Source organism: Triturus cristatus, chromosome 12 (genome assembly GCF_964204655.1).
Source record: "Triturus cristatus chromosome 12, aTriCri1.1, whole genome shotgun sequence".
NCBI lineage: Eukaryota > Metazoa > Chordata > Amphibia > Caudata > Salamandridae > Triturus > Triturus cristatus.
In genome coordinates this window covers 777650063-777669190 of record NC_140595.1, presented here as the reverse complement: position 1 = coordinate 777669190, position 19128 = coordinate 777650063, and the positions used below count along the sequence as shown (strand labels likewise).

Genomic DNA, 19128 nt, shown 5'->3' with positions numbered 1-19128 from the left:
CTTCTTGTTCCTGTGGTTCTAGAGTCATTGAGGGGTCCAATTCCCCAGAGTATGCCTTCTCCTGTACGCTTCCATCAAATGTGTTGTCTGGGTACTTTACTGGAATCGCTGCATCTAAGTTCTTTTTAAGGATCGCTGCCATTTTTGCCCCGAGCGGTCTCTTTTTCTGCTAGATTTCTATCGCCCGTCCTTTTGTGTCAAGTGTGGTCGAGGCTTCTTTTTTGACAACTCGACTGCTCTGCTGACTTCTTGGGCTTGCCTCGATTTCTGTTGTCCTTCGACACCGGCATCTTTTCAGAGGCTCAACCTTCTGCGGTGTCCTTGGTGTGGGATCCGAGGGGCTCTTTCAATCTCGACTTGCTTTCGTCCAGTGATAATATTGGTGCCATGCAGTCCTTTGGGTTCTGGAGTCCAACAGTCTTGGCTCACTCTCCCCTTGTTTTTCTAATGTTACCTTTACTTTGTGTTTTTTGTGCTTTCACTTGAATTCCATGTGCTCTTTTTCTCCAGTATTGGGGTGTCTTTCATAGATTCACATGCTTGAATATTACCCGCATCTTCCATCTCCCTCAGAACGGGGGGGGGGGGGGGGGGCTGCCCACGCATTCTCCAGCCATCTCTTTTGGGCTGCCCATGTGTCCCACTTACTTCTGTGTCTTTTAGTGAAAATCAGAGAATTACTTCTACAAGTCTCCCTTCTGCTATGGTGGTTTTTTTTCTGTCTGGAACTTCGATTTTGCTTCAACGATCTGTTGTTTTCTTTCGAGGTTTGGAGAGCTTTCAGTGATGCTTCCAGATCCAACGTTGGGAAAAAGAATCTAAAGATGGTGACCTTGCACAGGGGCTTCCGGGACAGGCGTCTGACATCAGGAAAAGGTTGGACTCCTCACCAAATTGTGAAAACAGTTGACCCTCAACAACAAAGGCAGGGAAAAAAGACTGCTACAAGAGGAGAGTTCCAGACCCAACCACTAGACGACAGAATAATGTACAGCATGTGAATTCAGAATGATTCATCCTACAAAAAAAAAATCAATTTTAACCTTTCAGTTTTAACCCTGTTGCAGAGTCCTCGACATGCAAGCCTTCTTTAGGGGCCTCTTACTCTGGAGCTCAAAGCTCTTTTCAGATTCAGATTTCTTCTGGAGGTTGGGCCTCCTTTCAGGGTTGAAGCTCTTCCTGAAGGTGACCCTCTTTTTAGGTTTGGTCTACAGCCGAGTACCATAACGAAATGGTTACTTACCAGTAGGATTAGTTTTGCAGCTTGAAGACTTTTCTGTATTCACGTGCTGTGCATCATTCCGCCATCTAGTTGTTGGGTCCAGAATAGTCTTCATTTTTTTCCTCCCCCCTCCCCCCTCTGTTTTGGGCATCGTTGACCACCATTTGGTGATAAGTACCCCCCCCTGTGTGATGTCAGACAGCACCTTGTTGGTCGTTGTATGTGGTAGCCATTTTCGGATTCTTTTTTTCTCCTTGTGTTTTAGTCTGTAATCCTTTAGATGGTTCTTCCTGATAATTCTTTTGTGTATCTATCTCTCTCTCTCTATCTATATATATCTATATCCATCTCTCTCTCTATATATCTCTCTCTCTCTATATATCTCTCTCTCTCTATATATCTCTCTCTCTATATATATCTCTCTCTCTCTATATATCTCTCTCTCTATATATATCTCTCTCTCTATATATCCCTCTCTATATATCCCCCTCTCTATATCCCCCTCTCTATATCCCTATCTCTCTCTATATCCCTATCCCTCTCGCTATATCCCTCTCGCTATATCCCTCTCTCTATATCCCTCTCTCTATATCCCTCTCTCTATATCCCTCTCTCTATCTCTCTCTCTCTATATTCCTCTCTCTATATCCCTCTCCCTCTCCCTCTCTCCCTCTCTATATATTCCTCTCTATATATCCCCCTCTCTATATATATCCCCCTCTCTATATATATCCCCCTCTCTATATATATCCCCCTCTCTATATATATCCCCCTCTATATATATATCCCCCTCTATATATATATCCCCCTCTATATATATATCCCCCTCTATATATATATCCCCCTCTATATATATATCCCCCTCTATATATATATCCCCCTCTATATATGTATATATATATATATGTATATATATAGCGCGCTCTCTCTTCTTCAAGCTGCAAAACTACTACTGGTAAGTAACCAGTTCGTTTTGCAGCATGAATCCTTTTCTGGATTCACATGCGGTGCATCAGATTATGTAGCGGTTTCTCCCCTTCTGGGGGTGCTGTGGTGAGAGGAAGATCTTGCGAACAGGTGTTGAAGTACTTTCTGTCCAACTTGCGCTTCCTTATTCATTTGTATATCCACACAATAATGCTTGGTGAATGTGTGTGGTGATGCCCATGTAGCTGCTGCACATTTAGTGTTTATCGGCACATTGATCATAAATGCTAGTCGCTCCTTACTTTCTTGTGAAGTGAGCTGTTGGCGGCACTGCTAAAGAATTGAAGCAAGTAGGCAGAAATAAAGTCTGGGAATTCACGTTGGCAGAATAGAGTAAGGAAGCAGAGTCAGAATACAAGACAGTTTTATTTTTATCAAAAGCCTTTTTCCTCTTTATTCATTATTAATATTTTTAATATCACACAAATTCACAAAAAAGGTAAACTCCACTGGCTCAGATTTTGTTATGGTGAGGGTTAAAACAGTGCAGTTAATAAAGAAAGAATGGGCAGTGGGAAGGGTTGAAGCCTGTTCATGGTTGTACTGAATAAAATACCAGAAACGAAAAGTCAAAATCATTGCAAAACAGACTAAGTTGTCTCCAGGCCAAAAATTAAATAAAGTTACCCAGAAACTTGTCTTTACCTTGATCTGATCGTTCTACACGCCCCACAAAACATAGGTTTATTTCTTTACACATTCTCTCATTTTATGTGTACAAAATAAAATTCACCCATCCCTGCCCCCTCGTTATACAGTACAGATATCTACCCCCCTTTCCGGTTGCCTTCCCCAGTATGAACCAGTGTGATAGGGAAAGCATCAACATAGGTGAAAATGGTACAAGGGGAGGCCATGTCTCATTGGATAGGGGGAGGAATGGGGAGACCCAAGGCTTTAATATATACATAATAGCACCATTTGAAAGAAGAAAATTTACCCATACAAATGTGTTTTTCTTGCCTTTTTAAAAGTTCACACAGTATCGCAGATTCAACAATTGTTTCATTCTAAAATAAACACTCCCTTAGAGGAGAACACAAAAAAAATTTATTAAAAATCAGCAACCATAGAGGGGAATTCAAGATACTCATCAATAAATAGAGAAGGGAAAAAACATACCAAAAAGTTGGGACCCTTTTATAAATAAAGAAATTGTACAAAACCGCAAGGAGGTAATAATGCACAGATGCCAAAGTGGGGGAACAGGGTGCTACTCTCCATTTCTCCCTTCAAACGTGAAGATAGAAGGGAGAAATATTTAGGAATGCAACAGACCTGAAGTGTACGCATTCCCTCTTTCCTCCAACTGCTCCTCTGATCAGAAGATGGAGGTGAGCATTTGGGTGCCAAAAAACACGGAGAAAGGTAAAAAATATATATAATATATATATCTATCTACATATACATACATATATATCCATTCATATCCATAGATATTTATAGATATATAGTTTTATATTAACACGACAGGGAGCCACCATATGCTTTTGATATAAACAGATGTAACAATCATCAACAAAAGGAAGGGGGGGGGGACCATTTTTTTTTTTTTAATTCCAGCTTAAAAAAACCCGTATTTCTTTTGCATTCTAACATTTTCTTAAATTGAAAGCAAACAATTAATGCTTAACTTGTCCCACCTTCTATTCACCCTATATACTCATTTGTTTCATTCTGATCTTATTAACTTTTAGACTTATCTCAAGGCTGATATGGTATTGTGCCATCAACGGACATGAGTAATGCAAACTTAATTTAGTCATCCCTTTTGTCCCTCTCCACATACATTTTCCCGACCCATGTTCCATTGAACACAAACCTACATAGGAAAATTGTGATGTTAAAATACAGTGTGGAATAAATATTCACAAAGAGGCCCCCAATTTATTGGCCACCTGCCTCAGTGACAGGAAGCACAGTAAGACAGCGTTTCATTTGCCACCCACTGACACAATAGAAAGTTGTTGCACGCCGCCGCATGTTTGCAGCATCCGTGCGCACCATGATTTGCCACTGGCTTGCGTAGGGGTGGTGGTGAAATAGGGCTCCACGACAGGGTTTGTGTAAACAAAGTCTATGACACGCTGACCATTTCCAGGGGCTTTGCTGGTTCCTTAGAGAATGGAGGTGCAGAGTACACAGTTTGTTAGGTAGGATCCACATGTAGGTGACTCCAGCGGATGACCACCAGTATGAATCCCACCTCAGATGAAAGTGGCTGAAGCCACCACATCGTCGTTTTCAGCACCTCTGATCCTGAAGAAGAAAAGCAGAGACAGTTCGACTGGTCATGGCTTTAGGAATCACCAAGAACTTGTGGATCCAGTCTAAAGAGAAATAAAGAGCACACATTAATGATTAAATTGTAGTAATAACTTGTTTTTATACAATGCCTTATAGCACACTTTTGTTGTTTGTAAAACTCATAGATAACAAGTGTTACTATTACTAGATGTTGCACATCATTTCAGATATCAGTAGAACGTATTTCACTCACTGAGCCCCTTTGCAAATATTGTGTTGGGTAGCTTGGAAAAGCAATGTGTCATACATCAGCAGTACCATTACCTGCTGTTCTATTAGTAAACCCCAACCTTGAAATGCAGCACAACCTTTTATCGAGGGTACTCGAACCCCACAAATCTCTGGCACTGCACCTCCACCCAGATCTACAAATTTGAGATCACAATATCGATCATCTTTGGTGTATCCTGCTGGCGGAATTTAATACATGTATGTTTATATTGCATCGATATAGCATTTACTAATCCTGACGAGGCTTTGAAAAGCGTATTGCATACGTGTTTATTGTTACTGGTCATTTGGCTAACACCCAATATGCCACGGTTGGTCCTCCTTGAGAAATGTAACTCAGCCACCAGGGACATGCGAGGCAAAGTTAACCAGCCTTCACTAATGTCTTCGCTGCAAATATCACCCATCCATTTCCTAATCCCTCTAGATTTGGCACAGTAGCCATTGACTGAAATGTCCTGGTATTCCCTAGGTATCCGTGTACTTCCTTTCCAGCAGCATGTAAGCACACATCCTCTCAGAGGGTCTTACCAAGCTGAGGGTGTCATAGCTCTGCATTAGCTCCTCCATTTTGTACTGTTCTAGCACCACGACATTATGAAGGCTGGAGCTGCGGGCACGGGCGCAGGCCTCGCAGTGCACCAAATAAGAATTCTTGTTCCCGTTCTCACTTGTCACGAAGAGGATGTTGAAGACCTCCAGCTGCAGTGGAGAAGTGAAGCACAAAATACGGGCCCAAGGAAGAAGAAAAACAAATGATGGATGAAAAGAGACAGAGGGGGAAAAATGTTAATAGCGGAATTCTCTTGTCACAATTCCCGCTGTTATTCACATTGCCCTTCTTAGGATTCTTTCAGGATGCTAAAGGGTCGAGTCATAGTTTGGAATTACGCTGAAGCAGACTACGTGTTTCATCCTTCTGAGAATGATGCAAACCTGAATCATAAGCGTATAACACAGTCACCACCATTCCAGCTACCCCAGCCTTTTAAGAGGACAGGACGAGCAGTTCTGTAAAAACAGATTGTTTCTATTCCATCAATCCCAGCCATGTTTTCCCTAGTTCTTTCAGTCAAAGGAAGCATGTACTTTAGTTTAGAGCGGGAAATGAGAGTCAAGTTTGGTGGAAGTGTTGATTGGGTAGGTGTGAAGGAAGACTTCTAGAAAGGAGTGAAGGAGAATAACTTTTGTAGATAATAGATACTTATAAACAGGAAGAAAACAGTTACCTGCAAAACTATTTTTGCAGTATGAGACTAATTCACATGCTTCACACTATTCCACCATCTAGTGGTTGGGTTCAGAAGTGTTTGAAACTATGAACGCTTTTTGAGCTGCCATTGACTATAAACACACTATGATATCGACGTTAGCTAACAATGTCACAAAAGTGGCCTCCATTTTTAGATTTTTTTTACCCCTTTTACTCCCTTCCTTCACTTGTGGTATGAGAGGGTGGCATGTGATAGAAGATACGAAACTGTCCCTCCGTTATTGCCCAGCTAGAACTTGGCTGTTTTATCTGCTAGTCGTTCAATTGTTCTACCTTGAATTTTGACTTTGGCAAGCATTTAGTAATAGAAATATATTCTTTCTTTCCAAGTGGTTTACGTGCTTGAAAGCATTCTGTTCTGAACACTGAACTCTGATGGCATCTAGGCTGGATGTTCTGAGTAATTTTCCCTTCAACATGTTCACATTGTATCACCACTGTTATTCGTCTGTGTTTTGCTTGTTATAACCACTGGCTCATCCTAGTTCCCATTTGTTTTCGAGACCTCTGACCCTTCATTCATTCTTGAATTGATCTCATGCGAATTCTTGCTTCCAGTTTAGGGAAGTTGGTTTCCGCAGTGCAAACAAACTCCTCTGAATGGCAATTCTGTATTTATTCCTGAAGAAAAGGTTTGTGGTTCAGAGGAAGTGGAGATGAGTTAAGTGAACGCCAACTGATACCGTAGGTTTACTACCGTGTGGACATTCTATTGACATTGATACAGGAAACTTGCCCTCACTAACCAGTCGTCCAAGATTGGGTCCACATCAAATATCCCCTTCCCTCCCTCACTAGCCAGTCGTCCACGATTGGGTACACATCAAATCTCCCCCCCTCCCCCAAATAGATGTGCTCACACCTCCGTCAATATTTTAGTAACTACTCTTGGAGCAGAGTTGCAGAACCGTGACTTGGTAATGAGAACAAAATGGTTATTTTAACAGTAAGATTAGTTTTGCAGCTTGAAGAATTTTCTGGATTCACATGCTGTGCATTATTCCGCCATCTAGTGGTTGGGTCCACAATTGTGTCGGTTTCCTTTTTAGGTCGAGCCTAAAGCCAGCGCGCATGCGCTGCAAGACTAACTGTAGAGGAGTAGGGAATAGAAGCCCCGCCCACTCTCCGCACATATTTGTCATTAGCTTGTGCCATTGTATATCCTAAATGCTGGCTTCTAAGTCGTCAATAGGCTTGTTAGTCCCTCCTTAGAACCGCCTCCTCTTCATTTGTCACCTCCCATGGCGACTGGCCCCTTACTTCAGTTGTTACACGGTACTGGTTATTTAGACTGTGAACACTATTTTCTTTAATGAGTTTCTCCTACTGCAGGCATGACATGCTTTGGTGCGTTCTTCACTCCCCTCCTACCTCCCATTGTTGTGCCTTCTTTTCCCCTCCGTTATCCGTGCTTTCTCCTACCACCACCTGCCCCACCTCACCGCTGTCTGTGCGTTCAGTCCCACCGTCGCAGCTGCCTTTAATTTTTTTCCCCTCAAATTCTAGCCAATATCCACATTTTATGATGTAGTAGTACATCATGACAGAAGCACATGTGTAGGTGTTTTTTGATTCTGCCCCTGGCTATTTTTAATGCTCTACGGAGCAGTGCTAAAAGGTCATTTGTTTGAAGGATTGGCACCGCTATTGATTTGTTTTCTTGTTCTGGCTCTTAAGCGAGAAAACATCTTACTTTATTGTTTTGGTGCCATTGTGACCGGCCTTGAAAACAGAAGTGCTTAGTCTTTTTTTAAAAATATATTTATCTTGATTTTCTGGTCACATTGTAATTGCATTTATATGGAACTTACTACCCCTGACGAGGAAGTAATTTGAGTGGTGGATATGTTATTCGGTTAATTGGATAGAGAAGTGTAGCGGAGGGATAGAAGAGGGGAAAAAAGGTTTGCATTTATATAGTGCTTGCTACTACCCCTGATGAGATGTTGAAGTGCTTTTTTCGGCAAGTATAACGCTACTCTGGAACCCATAAAGGATTAGTGGTAAATTAGTATAGTGAAATTTGAGAAGTGGACATGTTAGTCTGTTGTTTTGATGGATCACAGTGGTGGTATAGGGTTTGGGATGGATGAAAGTGTGGAGGTACTGGATATAATGATAGCGGTATAGGGTGAGAAATAGGGTAGTGCATTGGAAAGAGTAGTAGAAAGAGGTTTGAGATGAGTCAGAGTCGAGGTAGAACTTCATATATATATGCAAACTGAGTTTAGTATCTTTTCGGTGTACCATAGCTCATAAGGATAATATTACTTACCCAGTAAGCATCTGTTCCTGGCATGTAGAGCTGTAGATTCACATGCTTTGCACACTCCTGCCATCTAGTGTTGGGTCTGGATGTTTGTAAGCTGTTTTTGCTCGAAGAAGTCTTTCCAGTCATGCGATAGGTGACTCCTCCTTTCGGGGATAGTGCGCATGGGCATCAACTCTATTGTTAGATTGCCCTGCCCCCCCCCCCCCGCCCCCCCCCCCGAGGGTGAAAATGGAGTTAGTAGAATAGAGATGTCCATGCGTACAAATGTGATTTAAGAACTACAACTACAGGAGACCGGGTAGGTGGGCGGGCGTATGTGAATCTACAGCTCTACATGCCAAGAACAGATGCTTACTGGGTAAGTAATATTATCCATTCGAGGCATGTGAGCTGTAGATCACTACTGCTATATAGTCTATGCAAAGTATAACTCCTAAAGCGGTGGCTAACCTGTAGCAGTTGTAGTTTGAAATAGGAATTATAAGTACTGCTTGGCCTACATTAGTCTGTTGTCTTGCTAACACATCTACACAATAGTGTGGTGAATGTGTGCGGTGTAGAGCATGTTGCTACCTTACAAATATCAGCTAAGGGAATATTTCCCAAGAAGGCCATAGTAGCCCCTATTTTGCGAGTAGAGTGCGCTCTAGGGGGTACAAAGTTCTTTGCTTTAACATAACGTTTGGATACATTTTATAATCCATCTCACAATACCCAACTTAGATATAGGATTGCCCTTGTGAGGTGGAGAAAAAGCAACACATAGTTGCTTAGTTTTTCTAAAATCTTTGGTTCTTTCTATGTAGTAAAGTATAGCACGTCTAACAAAGTGTGTGTAGGGCTCGTTCTGCTACAGAATCAGGTTGAGGAAAGAACACAGGTAACTTAACTGATCGATTGATATGAAAAGCAGAAACTACTTTAGGGAGAAATTTAGGATTCGTGCGAAGAACCACTCTATCTTTGTGAAGTTGAAAGAAAGGCTCTTGTAAAGTTAATGCCTGAAGTTCACCAACTGTCCTTAGTGAGGTTATTGCTATGAGGAAAGCAACTTTCCATGATGGGAATTGTAACTGACATTTGTGCATTGGTTCAAAAGGTGGACCCATTAGCCTTGTATGGGCTGTTTAAATTCCACTCTGGGAGCAGGGGGTATCACCGTTTTCAATCCTTCCATGAAGGCTTTAATCACTGGTACTTTGAATAGAGATAAGTGTTGTCCGTTTTGCAAGTATGCAGCTACGGCTGCTGAACGTAAACAAATGGATACGTAAGTTAGTCCACATTGCTGTAAATGCAACAGATAACAAATTATGTTCTGTGCAGAAGCATCAAGTGGATTGATGTTGTTCTTACTACAATAGACAACAAACAGTTTCCCTTTTGCTGCATAAACTGCTGTAGTAGTAGGTCTTCTAGCCTCTTTGAGAATATTCATAGTCTGGTGGCAGTTGTAAATAACCAAACTATGATTTCAGGAGCCAAATCGCTAGGTTGAGTTCTCTGGGATTTGGAGGTCTGATTTATCCATGGTTGAGTGAGGAGACATGGTGTGATATGTAGCTTTTGATGAGGAACCACAGAGTTCCAACAGGGGGGTTTAACAAGGTTTACAAGCCCATGTGGGGGCTACTAAGATCAGTGTGAGGGACGTTTGTCTGAGCTTCAGAACCAGTAATAGAATTAGTGGGAGAGGCGGAAAAGCATAAGCAAATATCCTTAACCAGTTCACCCATAGAGCATTGCCCTTGGATGCTGGGTGTGGAAACCTGGATGCGAAGCTTGGGCATTTTGTGTTGTGTACTGTGGCAAACATCCATCTGGGGAAAACCCCATTTTTGAAAGTAGGGAAAAAGAACTTGGGGTGAAGTTCCCACTCGTGTACTTGCTGCCTGTTTCTGCTGAGCAGGTCTGCAATCAGATTGTCTACTCCTGGAAGGTGTTCTGCTAGGAGATAGATTTTGTGGTGAATCGCCCAATTCCAAATGCTTTGTGCAAGGCGCGACAGCTGGAGAGTGAGTCCCTCCCTGTTTCTGTAGGTTGTGCGAACTAAGACAGTCTTGCCCACAAGTTGGGTGTGAAAAGCTTTGAGTGCAAGGAACACTGCTAGGGGTTCTAGGTAGCTGATGTGGAGATGTTTGTGATTGTCAGACCACAGTCCCTGTACTGTGTAATGTTGAAGATGGGCACCTCCACCTGTTAACAATGCGTCTGGTGTCTGTATAGTCTGTGGAATCGGTGTGAGAAAGTGGCTCTGTTTATACTGTTCCTTAATAGGTACAGGGTGTACAGAGTCCACAGTCCCCCAGGGTTTGACAGAGGTTAAAGTTAGATATAACCTTACTCTCTAAAGTGGTAGTTTGGTCGAGCAGTAAGGCAGTATCAGGGGACAGTGTAAAGCATTTGTTGTACACACCCAGTCAGCAAATGGTCTCACACACTCAATAACTGAACTCTAGGCCAATGGTTTATATATAAAAAATATATGCTTGTTTTATTTTAGAACCAACACTTGGATTTAAAATATACTTTCTCAGCAAGAGATGTTTCATATAAATACTTTTGCAATATGCAATAGACTTTTGTAAACAGTACAAGTGGTTGCAGTAGGCAACTCTATTTTTAAACACAACAATGCATTGAGCTCAATGGTAAATTCAAGTTAGTTGCAACAGATTACTTTTTAGATTACTTTTGGAATTCCAGGACCGGATCCTAGATTCAGTCCTGGGTCAGTACTCAGAATCAAGTGATGAAACTCTATTAAATTACTGTAATGATTTTATGAACAATATTTAGCTATTTTAAAAGTTGACACTTAAAAAATATTTCAAATAAAACAGTCAATGATTCCCTATGGAGGAAAATTCAGGTTACAGGTACAGTATGTTCTCGTTACTTTTGTAATCCAGTACTGGGTGCCTATACTCAGTACTGGGACCTTTATCCAAAACAGGTAAGTAATTACGTTTTCAGATATTATACGATTTTTGAAGAATATTTAAAGATTGCAGAAATCGACACTTAGAAGAAATTTCACAGAAAAACAGTCAATGGTTTCCTATGGAAGAAAATTGAGTTAAGGGTAAGTACAGTTGGAAGTATTTTTCAGAGTCAGTGCTGGGCACCAAGATCCAGCACTGAGAGCTCACCTAAGAGCAGGTGAGTAATTTCGTTTTCGTTACTCGGCTGATTTTTGGTGAATATTTTAAGATTTGAAAAGTCCACACTTACAAGAAATTTCAGGAAAAAGCCAGTCAATGTTACCCTATGAGGAAAATAGAGTTTGCGGTTTAAGGGTAAGTACTCGACTGGCAGAGTTGAGGTTCTGGGCATAGACTCAGGGGTCCCCCAGGGTCAGGTAGGTACCGTTGGTTCACCCTCAGCGGCTCTAGGGCGGCCGGCTGCAGAGAGAGTTAGGCCCCATGTTATCCTATGAGGGATAGGGGGACCTTGGTTGGTGGCTGCTGACTGGCAAGTCACGCGGCTGTGGGAGCTGGGCTCCTGGTCACTTACTCAGGGCAAGTAGGTAGATGTAGAGTTTTCACTGCCAGGGCCACTCGGGCGGCTGGGTGCAGAGTGCTTTTGAGCCTTCAGGCGCTCAATTGAATTCAATGGGAAATCTCCGGTTTAGAAAAAGACTGCAAGCTCGGGGACGAGGACTCTTCAGGTGCCACCACCACTTCGAGAGGTAAGTTGGGTAGTTGGAGGATAGGTAGGTACCCCGGGATTGGGCACAGGGGGCCGTGGGGCGCCGCGTGCAGTGAAATCTCCGGTTTAGAAAAAGACTGCAAGCTCGGGGACGAGGACTCTTCAGGTGCCACCACCACTTCGAGAGGTAAGTTGGGTAGTTGGAGGATAGGTAGGTACCCCGGGATTGGGCACAGGGGGCCGTGGGGCGCCGCGTGCAGGGGTGCCTTTTGGTGTCGGGAAATCTTACCCTCTGTTGATCGCGGTTGGGGGGGCACCTTGTTCTGAGGCTGCAGGCTTCTTCAGGAGTGTCGAGGGAGGTCCTTGGGTGCCGGACTCGGGGTCACAGTCGCCGTGGGGTCGTCCTCAGGGTCTTTGTTCACTCCGGCACTGGCCAGGCTTGGCTGGTGCAGATTGTGCTGGGTTCGCGGTTCCGGGCTGCTGCCAGGGATTAGAGATAGGTTTTGAGTAGAGCCTCTACTCATGGGAGTCCCAGGGGCTTCGAGCCAAAAGGTAGCCAGGTCCTCCGGGGTTGGTGAGGTTGCTGGCCACAAGAGATGCCGGGCTGGAGCAGGAGCAGGTTCGAGGGTCGACAGGCCGGTAGGGCTGGGGCCAAAGCAGTTGGTGTCTTCCTCTTTTCAGCAGCTGCAGGGCAGGTCTTCTTTCTTCTTGCTCTTCGTAGTTTTGAATCTGGAAACTGGGGAAGGAAGGTTCAGGGTGCCCCTAAATGCTAGATTTAGGGGCGTTACAGGTAGGTGAAGGGCAGGGACCAATGGGTCCCTGTCCTGGGGTGGGTACACCCCCTATCCTGCCTCTCTCCTGTGGGAGGGGGACAGTAGCCTAGTCATGATAGGGTAGGGCTCCCCATCTTCAAGATGGCGAGAGCCCGGAGATGTGCTTCACCTCGCCTCCCCCACCTGAGGAGTGGGGTTGGCAGGCTGGCACATCCCTTGTCCTTATTTGGGGTTTCCGGCCAAAGCTTCTCGCCAGAGTGGGGGGGTTGCAGGGGCCTGGGGAAGCTCACAGAGGTGGCATGCCTTTGAAGCTTCCCCCTGCCCATCCTGGGGGAGGAGATTTAGCACCTCGCCCAGGATGTGCATTGTTGCAGGCCCAGGAGAACAGGGGCTCTCCTACCCAGGGGTCCAGCAACATGTCTGCTGGGTGGCAGCCTAGGCAGCCTCAGAGCAGACGTGGATTGTAGGTTAGGTTTAAGGGGGCACCTCTAAGATGCCCTCTGGGGTGCTGAGTACATTATATCCTACACCGCATCAGTGTGGGTTTAATGTGCTGAGAAGTTTGATACCAAACTTCTCAGTCTTTAGTGTTGCCATTATGGTGCTGTGGAGCTCGTGTACTCTTAAATGGCAGCACTGCAGTTACAGTGCTCAGGAATGGACCTGGGTACTGTAGGGGCACAGGGCTCCTGGTCCTGTGCCCACACCATTGGCATGAGGCACCCAGCTAGAGGGGTGACTGATGTATGCCATGGCAGTGTAGGTGATGGGCATGGCACACAGGGATGTGTGCCATGTCGACTTTGTTTTTGTCTTGCACCCAAACACTCAGCCTGCAAAGGCAGTGTGTGTGTGTGTAAGGGTACAGGGCCTCTAAGGGTGGCACAAGGAGTGCTGCAGCCCTTAGAGGCCTTCCCTGGTCACAAGGCCCTGGGTACCTAGGGTACCATTTACCAGGGGCGGACATGTGGCCAGGGTTTGTCAATTTGGGGTTGGTTTGTTTTAGGGAAGGAACATAGGCCCTGGGCACCCGATTGGCAGGAGTCCAGGGCACACTCAGTAAAAGTACATTCAGCAATTCAGCAAAAAGTGGGGGCATACCATGCAAGAAAGATGGCACTTTCTCACAATCGGGTCTATGAAAGGTCGCCCTTTTGAGGGTTCCACCACTGCAGAGAGCGATGGGTGCGACTGTGTACTGACACTAGTTCGGTTAATAGACCCTGTGATTGATTCCACTGACGCGCTAGACAGTCTTGCAGAGGACGCATGGGAAGCCTTGCATGAGGTACGATTGCAATGCAAGATGCCATCATTCCCAGCAGTTGCATGAATACTCTGGCTAGTAATGATTGGTTGGGCTGGAATTGTAATAGTGTGGCCTGAATATTGTGAATTCTGGCTACATTGGGAGTGGCTAGAGCTTTGAGAGTTTTGAGGAAGCTCCCAGATAAGACTGCACTTGTGCCGGACACAGGTGAGACTTTTGTGCATTTATTGTAAAACCTAACTGGTGAAGTAGGTGCACTGTTGTCTGAGTGTGTAGAATACAGTTCTGTTAAGTGCCCGCTTTGACAAGCCAGTCATCCAGGTAAGGGAAGACATGTATACATTGTCTTATAAGATGAGCAGCTACTACTGCAAGACATTTGGTGAACACTCTGGGGGCTGTGGTGATGCCAGATGGAAGTACCTTGAACTGGTAATGTTTGCCTGCTATCACAAACCTGAGGTATTTGCAATGAACGGGATAAATTGCGAAAGTTGGTGTCCTTTTGATCTAGAGTAGACAGAAGGTCGCCCTGCTGCAAGAGAGGAAGTACCTGTTGAAGAGTTACCATGTAAAAGTGCTCTGACAATATGTATTTGTTTAAGGAGCCGTCCTTTTTGGGAATCAGAAAGTAAAGAGAATAAACCCCTGACCCTTGGTACTGAATTGGGACTGGTTCTATAGCCCCTTTGAGTAATAAAGATTGCACTTCTTGTTGAAGCAAGTGCTGATGGTCTGGTGATTTTTTGTGAGCTCGAGGAGGAATGTGAGGATTGTTGATAAGCTGTGGGCAAAAACCATGTCGTATAATTCGAAGCACCCATTTGTCGGTTATTGGAAAAGTCTTGAAGTATTCCTCCGACAGGTGTGGTGTAGGCGCAGGGAAGTGTTGGGAAGTCACTGTCTGCTTGAGGAAGGGGAAGTGCGTGGTGTGTTGTTTTGACCTCAACCACTGAGACTATTTACCCTATAACTTCCTCTGAAAAATCCACTCGTAAAATGATTGCGAATTGCCTTTGTAGGAGGAAGTGTTCTGGCCAGTGCCTGTGGACTTGGACCCTCCCCTATAAAAAGAGCACCAAAAGAAACCTCTATTGGAGGGAGATTGAAGTGCTCACATCGAGTTTGCTACATCAGTGTCCTTTTTCATTTTTTCAAGCGCTAGATAGACTTCAGGGTTAAAAAGATGTTTATCAAAGGGTATAGCCAGGATTGATTGTTGGACTTCATGTTTGAACCCGGATATCCGCAACCATGCTTGTCGTCTTAGTAAGATGCTAGTATTTACTTCGCTAGGTGCGGTGTCTACTGCATCTAGAGCACATCTGATGGAGGCATTAGAAATTAGTTTGCCTTCCTGGACTAAATCCTGAGCCTTTGTCCTATGCTCCTTTGGGGGAACTGAAGTAATTGTTCCAGTGGGCTCTATCGTATCTTGCTAGTAAGCCCTGCGTATTAGCGATACGCCATTGGTTAGCTGCTTGCGCAGCCACCCGTTTAACCGAAGCATCAATAAGCTTTGATTCTTTATCTGGGAGGGGCATCCCCAGATGCTTGAGAGTGAGCCCTCTTTCTAGCATTTGATACCACTAAAGAATAAAGTGGTAAATGACCCCTAATACAAATAGGATCTGTGGGGGAACATTTATATTTTTTATCTGCTCTAGGAGTAAGGATTCTGGCACAGACAGGATCTTTAAAAATATCGTCTGTGTGCCTTAACATGCCCTTGAGCATAGTCAGTGTCTGACTGGACTTATGGGATTCTAGAGTGTCAAAGAGAAAATCTTCCTCTAAAGACCCCCGTGGTATTCTGCTGCTCTAGCAATAAGCTTTTAGTAAGACAGATTGTCATCAGGTGGAGATGGCCTGGCATGATAAAGATTTTGGTCAGTGTCCTGTGGAAGATCAATTGTGTAGTCCGTCCAAGGATCTGGTAATCGTGCATCGTCAGGGTCACCTCTGTGAAAATGAGGTAGAGGAGACTGACTTGGTGTAATTTGTAATGGATCAAGCTGAGGTGGAGGAGGAGATGGAACTATATGAAAAAGACTAGTGCCTGCACTTATTTTCTTGAGAGAAAACTTGCATGGGCTATCATCCTCAGAAAGCTTGTGCTTGGATGGAGTTTTAGCATGGATATGCCCTGTGTCAGGGTGAATATACAGCTTTTTCTGTTTTGGATCCTGTTTAGGAGGTACAGTGTCTATGTTTGAAGCTTTCGGATTTGACTCCGAGGGATGTTTCTTAGTTTTCGGTGTCGGAAGGATTCTGTTTGGAAGCCATCTTGGATTTCAAGCTGGGAGATTTCGACTCAGAAGTGGGCTTTGGCAGACTCAGTCCCGAGCCGGAAGGCTTTTCAGAGAGTTAAGGTGCTGAGCCATGTGGCAGAGCGTTGGAAACCTCTTCTCGGTGCAGACCTTTGCCTTGAGGCAGAGGTGGTGGCGAAGCCTTAGATTTCTTAGGGACGGTGGGGGTGGGAGGTGGATGGGGGAGAGCAGGTGTCTTCGGTACTCACATCTCCTTGTCCCTGCGGCACATCATCGTCCTTGAGGTTGATCTGTAAGTCTGATTCTGAGTCAGACGCAGCTGAAGCCATATCCTCCTCTGCCACCGATACATCTTCTTGTTCGGCGTCTTCACCGAAGAGGTCCGGTGTGACACCCAACCGCTGCATCCCTTGACGTCGAGCCCAACGATCACGGAGAGTTTTCTTTGACCTGAAGCATCGGCATGCATCGCAGTCTTGCTCTTTGCTCAGGGGACAAGCACAAATTACACATCGGAGTCCATACACGTGGCAAAGGTGACTGAATTTAAATTGAGTCCATTCCATCGACGAGGAGCCAAACGGATGTAGATGGAGCGGAAGACCGCCTGCAGATCTTCTGGTCGAAATGTCAAAGTTTCGTGAAATTCAAATCAAACCGCGGAAAGAGAAAACACGTTCGAAAACAATACCGTCAACGTACAGAGTACGCACCGAGGGGGAACCAGAGGATCGATTCCGAAGCATAGTGCAGCAATACCCGTCCAAACACGGTGGAAAAAAAAAATAACAATGGAATCGATACCCATGCGCACTGCGCACTATCACCAAAAGGAGTCACCTACCTCATGACTGGAAAGACTTCTTCGAACAAAAACTACTTGCAAACATCCGGACCAAACACTAGATGGCAGGAGTATGCAAAGCATGTGATCTACAGCTCACATGCCTCGAACCATGCAATTACTCAAAATGTGTAAGAAACTGGCTCTATATATACTGCACCAAAGTGAGGTACAGTGTGCATAGAGTCCAAGAGTCCCCAAATGTAGGCAGAGGTTAGAGTTAGATAGAACCTTACTCTCTAAAGTGGTAGCTTGGTCGAGCAGTAAGGCAGTATCAGAGGACAGTGTTAAGCATTTGATGTACACACTCAGTCAGCAAATGAATTCACACACTCAGGAACTGGACTATAGGCCTATTGTTGTATAAAAATATATATTGTTTTATTTTTCTAGAACCAAACAAGCCTGGCACAGGTAAGCATATAAATACTTTGCAGTAATATGATACTTTGTTTGTAATACAGTTAAAAAATGCAGTAGAAATTATATTGGTTTTGGTTTACAGATAATGTAGCAGATTGCAACACTTAGCAGGTATAGTACATTGGAATGAATGGACTTTTTCAACAAATTGCAGGTAAGTTACTTTTTTGTTCCTTTTTCTAACTCAATGCTGGATGCCTAGATTCAGCACTGGGACATTTCCTGAAAACAGTTGAGAAAATGCGTTTTTTTTTATTTGTGTGATTTTTAAAGAATATTTTCAGTTTTCAAAACTCCACACTTAGAAACCTTTTGGAGCAGTACATTGTAATGAATGGGCTTTGACAGTAAATTGCAGGTAAGTAACTTTTACGATACTTTTTCGAACTCAGTGCTGGATGCCTAGATTCAGCACTGGGACATTTCCTGAAAACAGTTGAGAAAATGCGTTTTGGTTATTATTTACATTTTTAAGGAATATTTCAAGTTTTCAAAACTCCACACTAAGTAGTTTTTTCGAAGAAAATTGTCAATAGTATCCTATGGAAGAAAAACAGGTTATCGGTTTGCAGGTAATTAACGACTGTGGGAGTTAAGGTTCTGGGGTTAGACTCAGGGGTCCCCCGGGATCAGTGATGCACTGTGATTGCACCCACAGCGGCACTAGGGCGGCCGGGTGCAGAGTGTTGAGGCCCAACGTTATCCTATGGAGGATAGGGAGCTTCCAGTTGGTGGCTGCTGGCTAGCAGGCCACACGGCAGTGGGAGCAAAGCTCCTAGGGTTTAGCTGAGGGCAAGTTGGGGACCAAAGTAGCACCAAAGGTGCACCCTCAGCGGCACTAGGGTGGCCGGGTGCAGGGTGCTGTTTTGAGGTTGGGTGCCCTGTTTTCAATGGAGAACCTCCGGGACAAAGAAACACTGCAGGCTCGGGGACGAGGATCTTTTGGGTGCGACCACCACTTTGAGGGGTAAGTTGGGATGTCGTGGGTTGGTTAGGCACCGTTGGTTTGGGCACACAAGGCCGTGGAGCGTCGGGTGCAGGGGGGCCTTTTGACGTTGGATTTTCTAACCCGCTCTGGATTGAGGCTGCAGGCGTCGTCTGGAGGCTTGAGGCAGGTCAGGAGTCGCCGGATCTCGGATTAGGATCGCTGGGGGGGCCTCCTCGTGGTGTTGGTTCGCTAGGGCCAGGGTCGGCGGGTGCAGAGTGTGCTGGATTCGCGGTCTCTGGCTGGAAACAAAAGCTGCAGTTTAAACACGTCCGGTGTTCTCGGGAGATAGAGTCCTTGAAGTGAAGGCAGGTCCTACGGGGTTTGTGAGGTTGCTGGCTGCAGGACACGCCGGAATTTCACAGAAGCAGGTTCGAGGGGAGACAGGCCAGTAGCTCTGGGACGAAGTCAGTGGGCGTCATCCACTTGTTAGCTCTACACGGCTCTTCGGTCCCTATCTTGCGGTTTCTAATCTGAGGAAGGAAGTTTCAGGGTGCCCCTAAATACTAAATTTAGGGGGAGTTGTAGGTAAAGGGCAGGGACCAATGGGTCCCTTCCCTGGGGTGGGTACACCCCCTATTCTGCCACTTTCCAGTGGGAGGGGGCAGGAGCCTGTCCCT

At 44.8% G+C, this 19128-nt stretch overlaps 1 protein-coding gene across 5 annotated transcripts in view; it reads right to left on the bottom strand.

The window, feature by feature from the left end:
* Positions 1 to 2556: 2556 nt before the first annotated feature.
* Positions 2557 to 19128, bottom strand: part of KDM6B (lysine demethylase 6B) — a 950060-nt gene continuing 933488 nt past the window's right edge. For all 5 annotated transcript variants that reach the window (XM_085639043.1, XM_085639042.1, XM_085639045.1 and 2 more), the window contains 2 exons: positions 5279 to 5449; positions 2557 to 4539 (listed from right to left, as the gene is read on the bottom strand). In XM_085639043.1, the coding sequence (XP_085495169.1) occupies positions 4516 to 4539; positions 5279 to 5449 (195 nt within the window). In that variant the 3' untranslated portion in view covers positions 2557 to 4515. The remainder of the gene's footprint in view (positions 4540 to 5278; positions 5450 to 19128) is intronic.